Source organism: Bos javanicus, chromosome 26 (genome assembly GCF_032452875.1).
Source record: "Bos javanicus breed banteng chromosome 26, ARS-OSU_banteng_1.0, whole genome shotgun sequence".
NCBI classification, from domain to species: Eukaryota; Metazoa; Chordata; class Mammalia; order Artiodactyla; family Bovidae; genus Bos; species Bos javanicus.
The window spans coordinates 50,513,911-50,533,668 of NC_083893.1; the positions used below are offsets into that span (position 1 = coordinate 50,513,911).

Sequence of the window (19,758 nt, forward strand, 5' to 3'; positions counted from 1 at the left end):
AAGCTTTTAAAATTAGGAGTTAAAGATATGAAAGTGATGTAATTATAAACATATTAAAAAGAAGACAATAAAAGAAGGAGAAATCCTTCACATACAGCTGCTCAGGGTTTTGGTGCTCTTTTCTCAGTCTTTTTGTTGCCCTGCTGGAGCGTTTAAAGCGGCAGCTGGCCAGACCGCGCCTTCGTGCACCTTCCATGCAGCCCCTCGTTCCTTGCGGGCCACATGGGCCGTCCAGCTTTCACGGGGGCCTGGGGAGGATGTGGTGGGCACGGCGGCCAGGCCTGCAGGGGCTTCTCAGCAGGTGGGCGTGTGTGTGCGGGCCTGGTCCTCGCTGTGGGGCTTGTGCTCCTTGCATCTCCGTTAAGGTGGAAACCGCTTCCGTGTCAACGTGTGCTCATCAGATGTTGTGAGTTTTTTGGTAAAATACACCTTATCCTTTTGGCCTTTTGTAAATGGCATTACATCCCGTTTGCGGTGTTGTGTGAGCAGCACCACGTTTATCTGTTCAGTTCAGTCGCTCAGTCGTGTCTGACCCTCTGCGACCCCATGGACTGCAGCATGCCAGGCTTTCCTGTCCATCACCAACTCCTGGAACTTACTCAAACTCTTGTCCATCTTGTTGGTGATGCCATCCAGCCATCTCATCCTCTGTCGTCCCCTTCTCCTCCTGCCTTCAGTCTCTCCCAGCATGTTTATACTCAGGACTTATTTACTGTTTCAGGAATTTCTTTCTGTTGCCGCCTCCTTCCTTTCCGCAGACGGCCCACGTGACTTTCTTTATCAGTGAACTCTGTGGTATTCTTAACTGTAACTCTTATAAATAATGCCATCGTGAACTTCTTTGTGTGCAGAGCATTTTTGTTGTTTACGATTACTTTTTTCTAGGATCGAAAATTCCAGAAATAGAATTTCACATTTGGAAAGAATGAGTATCCTTAACACCTCCCAGCGTGCTTTGACAGTCTCTGCTCTGCAGACAGGGTGCTTGAGAGCTCAGGGCGGCGTGTGCTTCCTGTGAGCGCACAGAGCCGGCCTGGCCCATGCTTTGGGCTGAAATGAGAGTATTTCTTTAAGAACTATTATGTGTGTTTATCTTTTATTCTTACTTTAGTGGTTTTAAAAATAACTCTGCATTAGCCAAATATGGGCTGCAACTCTGAGGCCTCCAGGCCTGGCTGAGAGCAGCTCCTAGGGCAGAAGCGAAGGAGAGACAGATGGAGGAGCTGGGGAGGGGCAGGGGGGCGCAGGCACGTGCGAGGGCAAGCATGCGTGTGTCCGCGTGTGTGAATGTCTATAGGTGTGAGATGTGTGTCTGCATGTGCACGTTTGTGAGCTTGTGAGTGTGTATCTGTGTGTGTCTGCGTGTGTGTCCACATGTACACATGTGAGTGTGAGCAGTATGTCCACATGTGTCTGCATGTCTGTGTGTATGTGAGCATGTGTGTATCTGCATGTGCATGTGTGTGTGAGCATGTGAGTGTGTATCTTTGTGTGTGTGAGTGTGTATCTTTGTGTGTGTGTCTGCCCACATGTGCACGTATGTGAGCATCTGTGTGCCCACATGTGCACATGTGTATGACTGTGAGCATGTGTGTGTGCGCATGTGCGCGTGTGAGCATGTGAGTGTGTATCTTTGTGTGTGTGCATGTTTGTGAGAGGTGTGTGAGTGTGTGAACATGTGTGTGCCCACATGTGCACATGTGTATGAGTGTGTGAGCATGTGTGTATCTCTGTGTGTCTACATGTGTGTGTCCCCACATGTGCACATGTGAGTTTATGAGCCGTGTGTCCTCATGTGAACAAGTGTGTGAGCATGTGTGTATCTTTGTGTCCACATGTGTGAGTGTGTGAGCATGTGTGAGTGTCTGTGTGAGAGTGTCTGCATGAGTGTGTTTGTGTGAGCATGTGTGTGTGAGAGCATGTGTGTCTGAGAGTGTGTCTGCATGAGTGTGTGTGTGTTGAGTGTGAGAGCATTGTGAAATTGTGAGTGTGAGAGCATGTGTGAGTGTCTGTGTGAGAGTGTGTCTGCATGAGTGTATGTGAGAGCATGTGTATCTGTGTGAGTGTTTGCATGAGTGTGTGTGTGAGCATGTGTGTGTGTCTGTGTGAGAGTGTATGTGTCTGTGAGTGTGTGAGCATTCGTGTGTGAGAGCATGTGTGAATGTCTGTGTGAGAGTGTGTCTGTGTGAGTGTGTGAGCATGTGTATGAGTGTGAGAGCGGGGAGGGCAGAGGAGCCTGAGGTCCGGTGGCTTGGGGTCATGGTGCTGCCCCTCAGCACTGAGGGTCTAGGCTGGGGGCTCCAGAGTTGGGCTAGGCTGTGAGGAGCCCTTGTGAAGGGAGAGGGACATCCCCTTGTGGAGGTCAGGGGTGAGCGGACAACCTTCAGGGACGCGGAGGGGCTGAGGGGCCAGCAGTCAGCTTGGGTGGGTGAGATGCTGGCCAGGAAGTGCCCGGGTCGGGTCAGCGAGTGGGTCAGCGTGGCCCTGATGTGCAGGTGGGCTGGGTTCTCCAGCTGCTCTTGTCCCCTGTTGTCTGTTTAGAGCTGCCCTTTAATTATCCCACAGCCTCTGGAGGCCTCTCTAAACATAAACATGGGTGTATCTTTGTTGAAAGCACTTTTATTAGGACTGTTGGGTTAATGGTTTTGAGGAACCCATAGCCGCCTGGGCTGAGAGTCATACTGGTGATCTAAGCGAGCTGGTGACCCACAGTCCGACTAGAGGAGCCTCAGGTCCTGCTGCCCCTTCCCGACGTGGCTGCCCTGCGGAGCGTCCCTGCACTGCTCTTAGGCCGTTGACCTGGCAGGACCGCTCCCAGGCCGTGGGCCCGACCATGCACGGAAGGTTCTGGTCCATTTCATAGGCTGCAGCAGGGCGCCCAGATGACTTACAAGCTGCTTGGGGCCGAAGGCCCCTGGAGTAGGTGGGCTTCTGTGTGAGCCACTGTGGAGCACACTCTGGTCAGTATGGCCAGGACCTCCTGGGCGGTGGCAGAGTGGACGCCCACTTACAGGAGGCCGTGCGCCCACTTACAGGAGGCCGTGAGCCCACTTACAGGAGGCCGTGCGCCACTTACAGGAGGCTGTGCAGGTCTGTGACCGGGGAGGGCGGGCCATGCTCCGTGCTGTCCGTCCCCCACAGGGCCAAGTCCAGATGGTGGTTATGTGTACACACGCATGTGTGTGTGTGCACTCATGTGTCTGCATGTGTGGGTGTGTGCACACGTGTGTGCCTGTGTGGGTGTGCACGCGTGGGCATGCATGTGCATGTGTGTGTGTGTGTGTGTGCGTGCGCGTGCGGGGTGTGTGCACGTGTGGGAGTGTGTGTGCTCTCAGTGTGCCTGTGTGGTGTGTGCACACGTGTGTGTGCATGGCTGTGGAGTACCTGGCCCAGCTTCTGAGTGCCCGGTAGGGATGGTAGGAGCAGAGGCCTGAGAACCTGTGGCCGCACTGGGGACCGAGCCCAGGCCGCGCGGAGAGATCTGTTGCCTCAGCCCCGGGGCCTGTGCGTGCGGTTTCCATTACAGGGGACACCACAGGCCTCTGTCCCCCCGTTGATTCCTGTCCGTGCCGTCCAGAGTCATGCAGGGCAGCCCGCTTCATCCACATGCCCATGTTTTCCCGGGGACCTACCGGGCAAGTGCCTTGCCTGCGGTGTGTCCAGCCTGTCTCAGGAGAGGGAGGCCCTCCGGCCCCACAGCTTTGTGCAGCCCTTCCTCGTGCAGGACCCTTGGTTCAAGCATGGGGGCATCGCGCCCCCAGTGCGGCGTGAGCCCGCCTGCTGCCGGGGGCCTGACTCCCCCTGCACTGTGCCCGCCCCAGGCCTCTCCTCCGGCTCCAGGCTCAAGCCCCCTGTGCAGCAGCTCTGGGGCGCCTCCTGGAGGGAGTGAGTCCCGGGCACCCGAGGTGGGAAGCTCAGGCTTAGGAAGGTTGGGTGGTCCTCGCCCTTGGAGACTTCGCCGGCCCACCTGGGCAGTCACGCGGGTTGGGTCCTGGGCCGGGGACAGGATTGAGGGTCCCGGTCACGCCTGTCCTGTGGGTCAATTGGGAATGTGGTGAGGGGTCTTAAACAGCAGCAGCTCAGCGGTCCTAAGGCCTCCTGCCTCCTGCTGTCGCCACTTCCTGCAGGGTTTTGGCGAGGATGTCGTGGACACATGTGTCGGGCGGGGCCGCAGGTGTGAGTGCAGGGCTAGGGGCCTCACGTCCGGCTGTGCGCCTGGACATCAGGACTACGGACCGAATCTCTCCTTCCTCTGTCTCCAGGCCGAGCCCATGGACGCTGGTGTGGAAACGTTGCAAAAATGCTGGTGGGGCCCTCTGCACCCCCAGACCAGCCCCTTTGCCCTCAGTCAGGGCTGGGGGGAATTGGGGGCCTTGCCCTGAAAGTTCTCTTCCTTTGATCGCCTTGGGGCCCGAGGCCGACTGACCGTGGCCCCCGCCCCTGTGCCGGCCCCGGCGCGGGTGTGCTGGGTCCCTGGCTCGGGGAGGGGTCAGCAGGGTCTGTGGGGGAGGGGCTCGCACTGCAGTGCTGTTCCCGCTCTCAAAGCGGAGCTGCCCCCCCACCGTCGTGGTCAGCGCATACCAGCCCCGCCCTCGGATGCCGGGGCTGGCAGCGGCCCGCCCTGTCTGTGGGCCTGCCAGTTCTGAGCGCTGTGTAAGCTGGAGTCCGGCCTCTTGCACTAAGCACGGTGTTTCTGAGGCCTGCCCACGTGTGGCCCGGGTCCGTGGCTGCGTGCTGTGCTGCGTGACCACGGATTTTATCACTCTGTCTGTGAACTGATGGCATGTGTGGCCCGTGTCCGTGGCTGCCGTGCAGTGTGACCACATGCCTTATCTCTCCGTCCCTGAGCTGATGGGTCTCCAGGTAGTTCCTGCCTTTCAGCTCCTGGTCTGCTGCTGCGCGTGCTCGTGGCTCTGTCTCTGTGGATGAGCATTTCTGGGTCTCGTGGGCACATCGCCCAGCCACATGGCAAGTCCACGCTGTTTCCCACGGCTCCTCCACCCCCAGCGTGTCTGAAGGTCCGCTTCTGCACAGACTCCCCACGCTCGCTGCTCTCTGCTGTCAGCCTCCTGAGGACCTAGGGTGGAATCTCTCTGGCTCGGGCGTTGTTTTCCCTGAAGTCCAGAGACTGACGTTCAGCCTTGGCCGTGCTGCCCGTCACGGCTCAGCCTCTGCCGGGGCTTCTCCGGGCTGCCATCTCCCGCTGTCATCTCTTCGCTCGCCCGTGAGGGTGGTAGAGGGGGTAGGGCGTGCCCTCCTCGCTGTTCAGACGTGGGGCAGGGGGCCTGGGGGCCTGGCTCCCGAACCTGGCCTTGGGGACTGGAAGACCCCACACCTGGCTGGACCCCGGCCGCCGTCTGTGTCCGGCAGGTGCCTGGGACATTCTCTGCCTCCTGCTCGGTGGTCTGTGAGGCTCTGGGTCTGCAGGCATTTTTTCTCTTTGTTCGTTGATCTGTCCACAGTCCAGTCTTCCTGCTTTTCGGGACACGTGGAAGCCTCTGCTGGCGGCAGCCCCCGCCTATGGCGCTGCTGTGGCCGTGTTGCGCCCGGGTGGTCGGCCAGGCCCTGGCTCCGCCTGCATCCCCGGTGCCCAGAGCCCTGCTTGGATCCGGGGTGTGAGTCTCAAGGGTGCTGGGCTGTGTTTGCTCTCAGTCGTTTCTGCGTGTGGCCCAGTGGCGTTGGACGTCGGGCTTCTCGTCTCCCACTTGTGAAGCTCTGCCACCTCCTGAGGGTCCCGTGTGTCTCCTGTCCCCGCCTCAGCTCCTTGACCATGCTGGGGGGCTGGGGCTGTGTGCCCTGCTCGGCTGGCTGGTCTGGGGGTCCAGGAGCCTGGTGGGACATGTGGGAAGAGGCGCACCCCCATTTTCCCTGTGCCAGCTCTTCCCTGGGCCCACAGGCCCAAAGCTGACACCTGGGGCCACGCAGCTTTTTGCCCGTTCTTGCCCGTTCTCAGGCCGCAGCTTTTTGCCCATTTTTGCCCGTTCTCAGGCCAGTCCTGGGCCCCACGCTGCTGAGTCCTGCCTGACACCCTGGCCTGGCCTCCAGGAAGCCCTTCCAGGGACGCCCCACTGCTGAGGACGAGCAGGGCTGGGGTCAGCTGTGGGTCCAGCTCCGGTGCCCGCCCCTCATCCCCGCTGAGTGGCAGACCAGGCCCCGGTGTGGAAGGGGCCCCACCCCGTTGTGCCCCAGCCCTGCAGTGAGCACGCAGACAGGCCATCATGTTAGCCTCTGCTCGCGGCTGCTGGCCTGTGTCACGGGCCTGACTGTCTTCTTTTTTCTCTTTAATTTACAGCCAGAAAACCTCCAGAAGAACTGGCTTCGGGAGTTTTATCAGGTAAGAGCCAGGCGGCAGCCGGCCCACGCGAGGAAGCACCTCAGGCTGCTGGAGGCCCGGGTTCCCCTGCGGCCTCGCTGTCCTCGGGCGGGGGGAGTTCCCAAGGTGGAGGGCCCCCCTGGGAGGGAGGTTTGGGGGAGGGAGAGGGGCTGTGGCCTCGGCGTCCTCGGGGGGGCGGGGGGCACGGCACGGAGGGGAGAGTTCCCACTGCGGGGGTGCAGGGAGGAGTTCCCACCGGAGGGAGGCCCCCTGGGAGGGGTTCCATGGAGGGGGAGGGGGAGGGCTGCGGCCTCAGTGTCCTGGGGTGGGGGAGAGTTCCCACGGGGGTGGGGCGCAGCGGGGAGAGTTCCCACCAGGGGGGAGGCCCCTGGGAGGGCAGTTTGGGGGAGGGGGAGCGGCTGTGGCCTCGCTGTCCTGGGGGGGATTGGGGTGGGGGTCCCCCTGGGAGGGGTGTCCCCCAGCGGGGGAGGGGTGCCTCCCACTTCCTGGTTCCTCCTCAGAAGCCCCTGCCTTCTTAGATGCCCCTGGATGGGGCTCTGCTCGTCAGCGGGGACCTTCGGGAGGACCTGCGGTGCAGGGTGGGGCAGCAAAGCCCGTGTTCGGCCCCGGGGTCTGGGCAGGATGCGTGCTGACGCTGGGCTGGACTGTGGCCAGAGGCTCCAGGCGAGGCCTGACAGGCAAGCCGCTCCTTCCCAGCTCCCCGAGGGCCGCACGTCTGTGCTCAGCTCTCGCCGGGACGTCAGGGTCAGCTCTGCGGTGTCGACAGAGGGCTCTGCTCCTGGAGCCTGTGTTCCCCAGGCGGGTGACGTGCGTGGGACCCCCCGTGGGGCGTCTGAGAGGCCACTGGGAACTGCTGGGCAAACGACGTCCTGCTCGGCCAGGGCTGCTGGGGGACTGTGGCACCTGGAGGCTGGCGGGGCCGCAGAGCAGGGAGCTGGGCGGGGACAGCATGGCTGACAGCGCGGGGCGCTTCTGCGGTGGGTCTGCGGGGCAGGTGCGGGTGCTTTGATGGCAGGAGGAGGTGCAGGAGTCAGGTGGTCCCAGGCGCTGAGCCTCAGCGGGTCCGCTCCATGTCCTTCTGTGTCTGGGCTGTCCCCCGACTCCTGCCATCCACACTGGCACAGGGGGCAGCTGCTTGTCCAGTCTGCTGGTGTGGGTGGTCCACACCCCCAGATGTACCAGCCACGGTGAAGGCCAGGGAGGGGCAGCAAGTCCTCTCTGGAACCGAGAGGCCCGGGGTCTAGCGGGAAGGGCCTGGGCTGTCGGAGGGGACGGTGGTCTTGGCCAAGGGGGACGGGTTCCCACCCGAGGCCCAGGAGGGTGGGGGGCGCGAGGTGCCAGGGGCACGTCCAGCAGGGCATGGGCCTTGTTCCTGTCACGGGGCATTCCGAGCCCGTCCTTCCCCGCATTTCACCCGCCCAGGTGGGCAGCGGCCTCAGGGTCCCTGGCCGAAGCCTGGCCCGGCTGAGCTGTGGGGTCAGCTTTCGGCAGGCAGCTGGCCCAGTGGGCCGGGCGAGGCCCCTTTCCTGGAGAGGTCACCTCGGAGGCGTGCTCAGGCCCCAGCGGCTGCCCGGGCTGACTGTGGAGGGAGAGGCCCGGAGTGGGGGGCCCCGTCTCGACCGTCGGCCTCTGCTCTCCGTCACTTTTGTTTGCTTTGCACAGCTGGCCCCGGCAGGTGTGAGACGCGGTGGGAGTATGTTGGGGTGGTGGCAGGTAGTGGCCCTGGGTCCAGGCTCAGAGGGGTCCTGGTGGTGACAGCCCCCTGGGAGCAGGCGGGAGGCGTCCCTTCAGAGCCTCCTGGCCGCACATGCAGCCCGGCGGCTATACCCCAAAGTGGAGCCCAGGGGGCGGGCAGGCATTTCCCTCCAAGTCAGTGTCCGGGCGCCCGCCTCCTCCCCGGAACACACGCCTTGGCCCGGGGACCAGGAGTGTGTGTGCACCGGGTGTGCTCAGCTCTCTGGATGAGAGTGAGGAACTGCGCAGATATGAGGATAAATAAATGCCGCCCCCCGAATTCTGCCTCGAGTTTGACGTCAGAGCCTCCCGCCCAACGTCTGTGCGTCCCAGGGAGAAGGTGCCGCCCTCGCTGGTCACAGGGCTGCGCACGTGTTGACGGCATGTGGGGCGCTGGCTCACACACAGACACGAGAAACGAGCAAGTGGTGACGACTCTTTATTGAGATAATAGATATTTGTTATTTACTGACGAGAGAACCAGTAAGGTGTTAAAACTGGTTCAAAGAAGAGTCCAGAGGGGGAACACCGGCCTCTCTTTTCAGCAATGCCAAAGGGAGGGCTGGCCAGGCGTGAGCTGTGCTTCTCTGGACACTGGCGTCCTGCGGTCCTGAATCCTTGCGATGCTGCTGGAGTTCAGAGTTCACGGGACTGTACAACAGCTCGGGGGTCACTAAGGTTGGAAGAACCCAGACAGGGGCAAGGCGCCTCTAGTCTGTTATGCCCATTTGAAAGCCTTTCACAGTTTTCCCTGGCAATAATTTAAAAATAACGTGATGAGTATTATCTGCTTCCAGCTAACATGGAGCAAGTGAAAAGTGAAAGGCACTCATTTGTGTCCGACTCTTTGCGGCCCCGTGGACTGTAGCCCGCCAGGCTCCTCTGTCCATGGGCTTCTCCAGGCAAGAACACTGGAGTGGGTAGCCATTCCCTTCTCCACGGCATCTTCCCAACCTAGGGATCAAACCTGGGTACACACAGAAACAGGTACCAAATTTCCCGTCCTGTCTTAAACAAATTAAAACCAGAAAATGTGTAAGAAACACTGGTTTTCAGACCTCAGGCAGTGGGCAGGACAGAACAGTGTGGCTGCGGGGATCAGGGGCCAGGCTGTACTGGCCAGTTAAAGCCCGAGAGGACGTCCAGGCTAGTGTCCAGTGAGCTGGAATGCACAATTTGATGTTTACAACCAATAAAAAGAAACGAGCAGGCAGGCGAAGATGCAGGGACATCAGACCCTTCTGCCCATGGGACGGTTAGCGGTTCCCCAGCTGTGCTGACCTCGGGGGCTGCTTCTGATTTTACTGATTCTGTCCGTTGTTTTCTTTTTCACTGTTTTTTTTTTTTCCTTTTTCTTGATTACTTTCCATTTAATTTGCTCTTCTATATCTAATTTCTGAAAGTAGAAGATAAGAATTAAAGAATGATCAATTTCAGAAATTTGACACTGGGGAATGGTCACTGAAAATCCTGTAGACAATAAAAAGATAGTAAAGGAATGATCACGAACAACTTTTTGCCAATAAATCTGGACACTTACATGAAAGGAAGATGTTTTTGGAAAAGCAAAGGAAGCTAAGTCGAGAAGAAATAAACGAGCTCTTTATTAAAGCTTTCCTCAACACTGATAAGTTCTGTCAAACATTTAAGCAAGACACACTGACGTTTCTGTCGAGCTTTTCAAGAAGCTTGAAACACGTGACGCTGTGATGCGAGCGGTGCCCTGACAGCAAAGGCGGACAGAGTCGTCTCGGTGAGAACACAGGTCTGTCTCCTGCGTGGAGTAAACGCCCGAGTTCAAGGGACTTCAGCAAGTCAAGCATGTAGAGCTGTTTACGTGTGTAACAATGCATGCAACACAGACGCACGCACACAGACGCACACACGCACACGTGTGTGCATGCACACACAGATGCACACATGTGCACACATGCACACACATGTGCGCGCATGCACACATGCACACACAGAGATGCACACATGCATGCCCACACATGTGCACACACACCCACCTACGCATGCACACACATGCACACACAGACGCACACGCATGCACACGTGCACACGCACACATGCACACACAGACGCACACGCATGCACACACGCACGCGCGCACATGCATGTGCATGCACACACACGCATAGAAACAGCGGCGCATCAAAAAGTTATGCGTGAGCACCAAGGGGCTCAAGCCTGTGTAACGTTCAAAAATTAATAGATAAGATCACCCAAGTCAACCAACTGTGAAGAAAAACTACACCATCATCTCAGCACATGCCGGAAAAGCGTTTGCTGAAATTCTGTAACCATTTCTGATGAAAGCTTCCAGCAAGCTGAGTGGAAGGAGCTTCTGTAACGAGCACTCGTGCCCCGAGCCTGACGGTGCAGCTCCTGGGAGATAGATGCTTTCCTGCCAGGACCCTGGACGGGGGCGGGGCGCCGGGCCTGCCTGCAGAATGGCGGTGAAGGTCCTCGTCGTAGGGCCATGGAGGAAGCAGAGTTCTACAGACTAAAGGGAGGAAGCCGGCCTGCATCTGGGCAGAAGGCGTGACGGGCTCTTTGGGAAGCTGTGAGGAGCGCACAGAAGTGTGAGTGTTACCTGATGTAAGTGAATGTAGTCAGTGTGCAGCACACAGGGCGCTGTGAGAACACCTTTATATTAAATGTGAACATACACAGCAGCACCAGAATGAAATAGTGGCTGCACATCTGACGTAACACGTTAATGTCTTTGCTCAAGCTGGATTTAAAAAAGGCACACAACCCAGAGATCAGATTGCCAACATCCGCTTTATCATCAAGAAAGCAAGAGAGTTCCAGAAAAACACCTACTTCTGCTTTATTGACTACGCCAAAGCCTTTGACTGTGTGGATCACATTAAACTGTGGAAAATTCTTCAAGAGATAGGAATACCAGGACACCTGACCTACCTCTTGAGAAACCTGTATGCAGGTCAAGAAGCAGCAGTTAGAACTGGACATGGAACAATGGACTGGTTCCGAATCGGGAAAGGAGTAAGTCAAGACTGTACATTGTCACCCTGCTTATTTAACTTCTATGCAGAATACATCATGCGAAATGCCGGGCTGGATGAAGCACAAGCTGGAATCAAGATTGCCGGGAGAAATATCAGTAACCTCAGAAATGCAGGTGATACCACCCTTATGGCAGAGAGTGAAGAGGAACTAAAGAGCCTCTTGATGAAAGTGAGAGGAGAGTGAAAAAGTTGGCTTAAAACTCAACATTCAGAAAACTAAGATCATGGCATCTGGTCCCATCACTTCATGGCAAATAGACAGGGAAACAGTGGGAACAGTGTCAGACTTTATTTTTTGGGCTCCAAAATCACTGCAGATGGTGACTGCAGCCATGAAATTAAAAGACACTTACTCCTTAGCAGAAAAGCTATGAACAACCTAGACCACATATTAAAAAGCAGAGACATTACTTTGCCAACAAAGGTCCATCTAGTCAAGGCTATGGTTTTTCCAGTGGTCATGAATGGATGTGAGAGTTGGGCTGTGAAGAAAGCTGAGCGCCAAAGAATTGATGCTTTTGAACTGTGGTGTTGGAGAAGACTCTTGAGAGTCCCTTGGACTGCAAGGAGATCAAACCAGTCCATCCTAAAGGAAATCAGTCCTGAATATTCATTGGAAGGACTGATGCCAAAGCTGAAACTCCAACACTTTGGCCACCTGATGCAAAGAGCTGACTCATTGGAAAAGACTCTGATGCTGGGAAAGATGGAAGGTGGGAGGAGAAGGGGGTGACTGAGGATGAGCTGGTTGGATGTCATCACCGACTCAATGGACATGAGTTTGAGTAAACTCTGGGAGTTGCTGATGGATAGGAAGGCCTGGCGTCCTGCAGTCCAGGGGTTCGCAAAGAGTCGGACACGACTGAGTGACTGAACTGAACTAAATGTCTATGCAGCGACGAGAGCAATCAAGAAAGGCCCGAGGCAGCAGGGAGGTGTTCCTCTCCAGGGAGACCAGAGGCGGGGTCCCCGCTGCTCTCTTCGTCAGCCTCTGAGAAGCCAGGCTCGTGCTCTGGCCTGCTGGTGTGGTGTGTGAGACAGGAGGGAGGCGCCCCTGCGGGATGGGGGCTGGCAGGGAGGCAGGGGCTGGGCAGTGCCCTGTGCCCTCTGCGTGGGCCCCTCCGCACCCGCCGCTCTCTGCTCTGGGCTCGGCCTGAGTCTGCAGCTGCCCCCAGTGCCCAGCCTCCTTCGTGTCGGGGTGCGAGGTCCTCCCTGCAGACCTGCCGAGCCCGCAACGGGCTGCTGATGCCGCTAGTCTGTACTGTGGCCGCGGATGGCAGCCCGCCCTCACGGCGTGTGAAGAGGGCACACTTCCCGGGGGCCCACGGGGGCCTGATGACAACCCTCACTGGCCTTGAGGAGCTGCTTGCTTGCCGGGTCAGCGTGGTCACGTGTAACAGTGCAGCCGGGCGGGGATCAGGTGTGCCGTCTGCCCCACACGCCCCGAGGCGCCCGTGAGTGCCCGGCGCACACGAGCATCCTATCCCGGCCCTTGGACCCCCACCCCACCCCAGCTAGAGCTGCGGCTCCCTGTCTGCCTCTGATACGGAGAGAGGTGGGTGCTCCCTGGGAGCCCAGTGACCTGGTGGCACCGGTATGTCCAGGCTTCCCTTCTGATACGGAGAGAGGTGGGCCCCCCGAGGCGGATTCTGGGGGGGCTCACTCACGCCCATGGGCGCCCCCCGCAAGGTGGATCCTGGTGGGGGCTGGCTTACGCCCATGGGCCCCCCCAGAGGTGGATCCTGGGGTGGGGCTCACTCACGCCCATGGGGCTGCTGTGGTCAGAGGCTGTATGGGGTGCTCTCGGCAGCCTTTCGGCCCGTGGTCAGCGTGTGCATCCCCCCAAAACTGGAAACCACCCTGAGGAAGCGGGTGGCTTCAGGGAGGAGGTTCTAGGGCTGAGATCAGGAAGCTGTGGCCGCCAGCTGGCCCCGGGGTCCGCGGGGAGAGCCAGGAGGCAGGGGGCACCCCGTCGGCTCGGGACCTGCTTCCATCCTGCGTGCCCCTCGGCGGGAAAGGTGCTTCTTAAATGAAAATCAAGTCATTCTTAGAGACCTCTGATGTCCCAAGCAACAGGCTGTATTAAGAGCGGACCAAGCTCCGTATTTCTGCCCCTTTGGAAGGAGCAGCCTTGTGTCTGTCTGTCTGGATCTGGGGTAAAGCCACGGTTCGCCTGCTGGACGCTGCTTCAGCTTTGCGGTCGGCGGTCAGGCACACTTGTGGGTGCCCAGGGCCAACGGCCGCACAAGAAATCCTCCAGCCCCAAGGACTCGGAGCGGGCCTCCTGCCCACACGGGGCCCGGGAGCCACCCTCGCTGCTTGGACGGCCAGGCCCCCCGCCTGCTGGCGAGCTCGCGGAGCCTCATGCTGCCCTGGGTGCCGGCCGGCAGCGGCTGTGGGGCCTGGGCTCTGGGAGCGCGTCCGGTCGGGGCTGCCAGGAGCTGAGTCTGGGCCTTCTCGGGGGGCAGGCCCCTGCCTCCCCCGCACCGTCCTGGCTCAGCCCTGTGGCAGAGGGCGGGCGGCTGGGCATCCAGAGGACCCCTGCCTCCCAGGCTGAGGGTCACAGATGTCTCTGCAGGGTGTTCTCAGGCGTAGCTGGTAAATAGCAATCTTGCCTCCGGAGAAATTCCTTTGTCCCTTTTCGCTCCTTATCTCGGCTCTCCGGCCTGTGCTGGGTTGTCTGTAGGGTGTAATTCCTTTTTAGGTAACTCAGATACTTCTCTCTGGAGCAGGCCTAACAAGGCCTGGCTGCTGCTATTTTTAGCGGGCCGGGCAGCTCTGCGTGTCCTGGAGACCAGGGCCGCCCTCTCCTCACCACCTGCACAGCGTCAGGACAGGGCCTGGTTTTGTTTGGCTGCGTGGTGTGTTTTTGTTTTTATTTTTAATTCCCTCAGCTTTTCCTTGCCAAAATCTCTAATTCACTCTTTTCCAAAATATTTTCCTGAGCCTTCCTAGGAAAGAACCCGCGTGTTCCTATCAGCTGCCTGTTTCTCCCCTAGAGTTCGCAGGATAGAGTTCGCAGAGGCTCCTTTTTTCGGTAAAGGATGTTGGCCCGGCGCGTGTGCAGATGTGGGCAGGATAGGAGCCCAGTTAGAGCCCAAGCTGCGGAGGCCCCGACCCTGACCCCCGGGGCCAGGAATCCCCTGCCCGTCCAGCTCCTGCTTCTCTGAGCTCCTTCCCACCAGTCGTGGCCTGAACTCACCGCCCACATCTTGGAGGGACTTTCCTGTCCGTCCTCAAGACAGCCGTGCCATCCTCCCCGAAGGGCTCTCCATCTAGGCTCCTTCCCGGAGGCGGGGGAGGCCTGCAGCTCTGACCTCAGCGGCCCAGAGAGCTCCAGGCCGGCCCTCTCACTCCGGGTCCCGGGGTCCCCCCGGTGACAGCTGGTCTTGCCCCCGCGGCACTTGTCATGGTGTTGAACTGGCACGCTGTCCGGTGCTTACTCTGCGTCCGCCCTGAGCACAGTGAGTGAGCAAGGCAGGCACGTGAGGAAGGGGGCGCTCAGGGAGCCTGGGCCAGCGGCGCTTGCTGCTGTTCAGTCGCTCAGTCGGGTCCGACTCTTTGCGACCCCATGGACTGCAGCACGCCAGGCCTCCCTGTCCTCCACTATCTCCCAGAGTTGACTCAAACTCATGTCCATTGAGTCGGTGATGCCATCCAACCATCTCATCCTCTATCGTCCCCTTCTCCTCCCACCTTCAATCTTTCCCAGCCATCAGGGTCTTTTCCAGTGAGTCAGGTCTTCGCATCAGGTAGCCAAAGTATGGAGTTTCAGCTTTGGCATCAGTCCTTCCAATGAATATTCAGGACTGATCTCCTTAAGGATGGACTGGTTGGATCTCCTTGCAGTCCAAGGGACTCTCAGGAGTCTTCTCCAACACCACAGCTCAAAAGCATCCATTCATTGGCGCTCAGCCTTCTTTATGGTCCAGCTCTCACATCCATACATGACCACTGGGAAAACCATAGCTTTGACTAGATGGTTTGTTGGCAAAATGATACCTCTGCTTTTTATTCCACTGTCTAGGTTTGTCATAGCTTTTCTTCCAAGGAGCAAGCGTCTTTTAATTCATGGCTGCAGTCAGTATCCACAGTGACTTTGGAGCCCAGAAAACAAAATCTGTCACTGCTTCCACTTTCCCCTTCTATTCACCATGAAGTGATGGGATCAGATGCCATGATCTTAGATTTTTGAGTGTTGAGTTTCAAGCCGCTTTTTTAAATCTCCTCTTTCACCTTCATCAAGAGGTTCTTTAGTTCTTCTTCACTCTCTGCCATTAAAGTGGTATCATCTGCATATCTGAAGTTGTTGATATTTCTCCTGACAATTTTGATTCCAGTTTGTGCTTCATCCAGCCTGGCCTTTCACATGATGTACTCTGCACAAGTTAAATAAGCAGGGTGTCAATATACAGCCTTGTTGTATTCCTTTCCCAATTTTAAACTACTCAGTTGTTCTATATCTGGTTCTAATCATTGCTTCTTGACCTGCATACACGTTTCTCAGAAAACAGGTAAGGTGGTCTGGTACTCCATCTCTTTAAGAATTTTCCACAGTTTGTTGTGATACACACAGTCAAAGGCTTTAGCATAGTCAGTGAAGCAGAAGTAGATGTTTTTCTGGAATTGCCTTGCTTTCTCCATGATCCAGTGAATGTTGGCAATTTGACCTCTTGGTCCTCTGCCTCTTCGAAACCCAGCTTGAACACCTGGAAGTTCTCAGTTCACATACTGTTAAAGCCGAGCTTGAAGGAGTGTAACCTTACTAGCATGTGAAATGAGTGCAATTATACAGTGGTTTGAACATTCTTTGGCATTGCCTTTCTTTGGCATTGAAATGAAAATTGACCTTTTCTAGGCCTGTGGCCACAGCTGAGTTTTCCAAATTTGCTAACATATTGAGTGCAGCACTTTCACGGCATCATCTTTTAGGATTTTAAATAGCTGAGCTAGAATTCTGTTGCCTCCACTAGCTTTGTTCGTAGTGATGCTTCCTAAGGTCCACTTAACTTCACACTCCAGAATGTCTGGCTCTAGGTGAGTGACCGCACTATTATGGTCATCCAGGTCATTAGACGTTCCTTGTATGGTTCTCCTGAGTATTCTTGCCACCTCTTCTCAACCTCTTCTTCTCCTGTTAGGTCCTGCCTGTTTCTATTCTTCACTGTGCCTGTTCTTACATGAAGTGTTCGCTTGGTATCTCCAATTTTCTTGAAGCGACCTCTGGTGTTTCCCATTCTGTAGTTTTCCTCTGTTTCTTTGCTTTGATCACTGAGGAAGACTTCCTTATCTCTGCTTGCTGTTCTCTGGAACTCTGCGTTCAAATGCGTATGAGTGCATCTCCTTTGCCTTTCCTTTCTCTTCTCTCCTCAGCTGTTTGCAGAGCGCCCTCAGACGACCATTTTGTTTTTATGTATTTCTTTTTCTTGGGGATGGTTTCAGTTGCCACCTCCTGTACAAATTACGAACCCCATCCATAGTTCTCCAGGTACTGTGTCTACCGTATCTAATGCCTTGAATCTATCTGTCTCCTCCAGCGTATAGACATATGGGGTTTGATTTAGATCACACCTGGATGGCCTAGTGGTTTTCCCTACTTTGTTCAGTTGAAGCCTGAATTTTGCAATGCGGAGATGATGATCTGAGCCCTAGTGAGCTCCCGGTCTTGTCTTTGCTGACCGTATGGAGCTTCTCCATCTTCGACTGTGATCCCTGAAAGGCCAGGCAGCAGCCTGTGGTTTGTTCTGTGGCCTGCGACGGCCTTTCCTGCCGAGTGGGCCGCAGGAGAGGGTGCTCCCCGTGGCCGTGTCCTGGGCCCTGCCAGGGCACTGTCCACACGCGTGTGTGTGCGTGCACTCGTGTGTGCGTTCCCGTCACTGGCGTGTGCACGTGTGCATCTGCCTCCCGAGCCGTCTGTGGTCGTCCTGTGCCCGTCGTCCTCTGGAGCCCCCGCCGCTCCCTGAGGCGCCTCCCGGCCCCTGGGGCTCAGGCGCCAGCAGGGCCTCGTCTCGCGGGGCCTTCCGTGGCGGGCGCTCTGCTCTGCGCTGTCTGGCGTGGCCGCCACTGTCCACGGTGGCCGGGCAGCCCTGCCGCTCAGCGTGGGCCCAGGCCACCAGCGTTCGGTGTGGCCGTCGGCACGCTGGGCTTGGGGCCTGCCCCGTGTTGTCTGTGTTACGTGTACACCTTCTGGGCTGTTGCTTTATTTCCCCATTTCGGCTTTCTTTTGGATTACTTCTCTTCTTCTTTCGCGTTCCATTTGAAATCGTTTACGTTCCTGTTTTCCTGGCAGCTGTGGATTTTGAGTCCCCTGCCTCTGGTTGACATCCTGCTCCTTCATGTGCCACGTGGACGCGCTGGACCGTGTAGCTCTCCGAGCAACATGTGCTGTCCCTCCGCCTGCACTGGGGGCTCCATCCGGCGGCTTATGGTTGCTGTAAACTATGAGTTGTAGTTGCTACTTTAAATTAAGGGTCAGCACCCCGTCCCTTCCCCCCACCTTAGCCGGTCCAACCTGCCGCCTGGCCTGGGGTCAGGCTCCCGGGGCGGCCTCACCCCCTCGCATGGCCCCCACACCTGCCCAGCGGCGTTGCCTCGAAGCTGCCGGCCGTGGGGCCTGAGTCTGCACTGGTCCCCCGGTCAGCGTCTGCCCAGCCTGCTCTAGTGGAGCTCCACACGGGCTCACGGGGACAGAGCCCACCTGAGTTTACTCGTGAAAACGTTTGAAGGACGGTTGGCTGAGTTGTGTGATTCTTGGCTTATACTTACTCGCATTGAGGATGTGAGCCAGAGCGTCCTTTTTATAAAAGGTGGTTCTGCCACTGCTCCACTTAGACGTTAGTTCTGGTGTGGGTGTCGGCGGTTCTGGTTTGGGTCTCTGGTTCTGATGTGAGTGTTGGTGGTTCTGGTGTGGGTCTCTGGCTCTGGTGTGGGTCTCTGGCTCTGGTGTGGGTCTCTGGTTCTGGTGTGGGTCTCTGGCTCTGGTGTGGGTCTCGGTGGCTGTTTCCTGGAGGCCTGGAGGACTGTGTCTTTCGCTGAGGCGTGTCTGGGAGTCCGTTGCTCTGGGGTGATTCCTTCTGGTGCTCAGGCGCCCCTCAGTGTGGTTCAGCTCCCCTGCCTTGGGAGGCTTCCCTGGGCCCCCAAGTTTAGATGTGAGTTTAGATGTGAGCTCCGGGCCCTGCCTCGCTCTCTCCCCTGGGGACCGGGGTGCAGGGCTCCCCGCCTGCCTTCGCCACACCGGCCCCCGCCCCGCCCCCGCCCTCTTCCTGAGGCTCTTTTCACTTTCTTGGGTTTTAGTGGCCTGTGCGGCCCTTGCTGAACTTTCCTCGAAGTTGATCCTCCCTCGGGCGCTCTGAAACGTGCTCTTCTCTTCTGGGACGATTTTGTCCTTTTCCCCATTTCTGTCCTGTGGTTGTTCCCGTCTCTCTTTCGGGTTTCTTCTCCCCTCGGCGCCTGTTTGGATGTTCAGCTCTGTCTGCATGGGGCTCGCAGCTCTGGGTTGCTCTGTGCCTCTGTCGAGGGCGGGCCTCTTCCTGGGGGTGCTCTTGCCTCTCGGGCCGCAGCCCTGCAGGGACGTGCCCTCCCTCTGCCCGCCCCCAGCGGCCTCTGTGCAGGTCGTGTTCCTGGCCTCACAGCACCCTCTTCTGTCCGTCAGGCAAAGCTGTACCGCCTGCTGTGGGAGAGGGGGTGCCTCCTCTGCGTCTCAGAGCGCCCGACTGCCCCCTGCTCCCCAGCTCACATTCCCACTGCAGCTGGCCCGTCCTCCTTGTGGCCCTGCTCTGCAGAAGCCGGGCCTCCTGGCGCCCTGCAGCCAGGCCCGTGGACCCTGCTAGGCTGAGTGTTTCCTGCCATCTGCAGCCGCCTCGGGCCTTCCCTGCCCAGGGTTGGAGTGTGACTGCGCCGTGTGGACTGGTCACCAGGCTGCCGTTAGATCCAGAAGCTGTGAGCCCAGCGACCTACACCCCTCCCCCCGCCCCTCACCTTTTCTGCTCTGTTTCTCCGAGCTGCTTCGATTCCGTTTGGATTGAAAGTTGGTTTGGGTTTTCGCGTGGGGGCCTCTCTGTACCCGCTTCTCAGCCGGAAGCTCTGGGTTCCCATGTGGCCGCGCAGAGTCTAGTCCCGGGGGCTCCCCTCCATTTCTTGGCTTGACGTTTCCCTGAGCGGGGCTTGCCCTCCCGTTTCCCCAGAGACGCAGGAGGGAAGGAGGGCTTCATTCTCTTCATCCACTGGTTTTCAGAGGGGTGTCCTGACTCCACTCTGACTGACATGTGAGGGGAGGTTAGTGTCGTCATGAACTCATGGATCTAAGTGTGTGTGTGAGTGTGTGAGTGTGTGTGTGTGTGTGTGTGAGTGTGTGTAGCCTGTCCTGGGTGGACCAGGAGTGCTGGTTAAACTCTGATGTGGCATCAGGCTCCTCTCCCACTTCCTGCAGGGCCCCCCAAACCCCCCTGACACCCCCCCACCCCGATGCTCCTTGTGGGGCCAGGCTCCTCTGAACCTGCTCTCTCCCCCGAGCCCCGTTCCTAGCTGTGCATTCGTCCCCAGCCTGCCCAGGGAGAGCCTCTGTGGACCCCATGTGGCCTCTGGCGTGGAGGGTGTGTGGTCTGCAATCTGCGGAGACGGGCGTGGCGGCTGCTCTCCCGACGCGCGGGGCCC

At 57.8% G+C, this 19,758-nt stretch overlaps 1 protein-coding gene across 3 annotated transcripts in view; it reads left to right on the forward strand.

Moving 5' to 3' along the window:
• The window catches only part of INPP5A (inositol polyphosphate-5-phosphatase A), a 144,352-nt gene that overhangs the window by 46,075 nt on the left and 78,519 nt on the right, over positions 1 to 19,758 (forward strand). For all 3 annotated transcript variants that reach the window (XM_061403914.1, XM_061403912.1, XM_061403913.1), the window contains exon 2: positions 6,293 to 6,334. In XM_061403914.1, the coding sequence (XP_061259898.1) occupies positions 6,293 to 6,334 (42 nt within the window). The remainder of the gene's footprint in view (positions 1 to 6,292; positions 6,335 to 19,758) is intronic.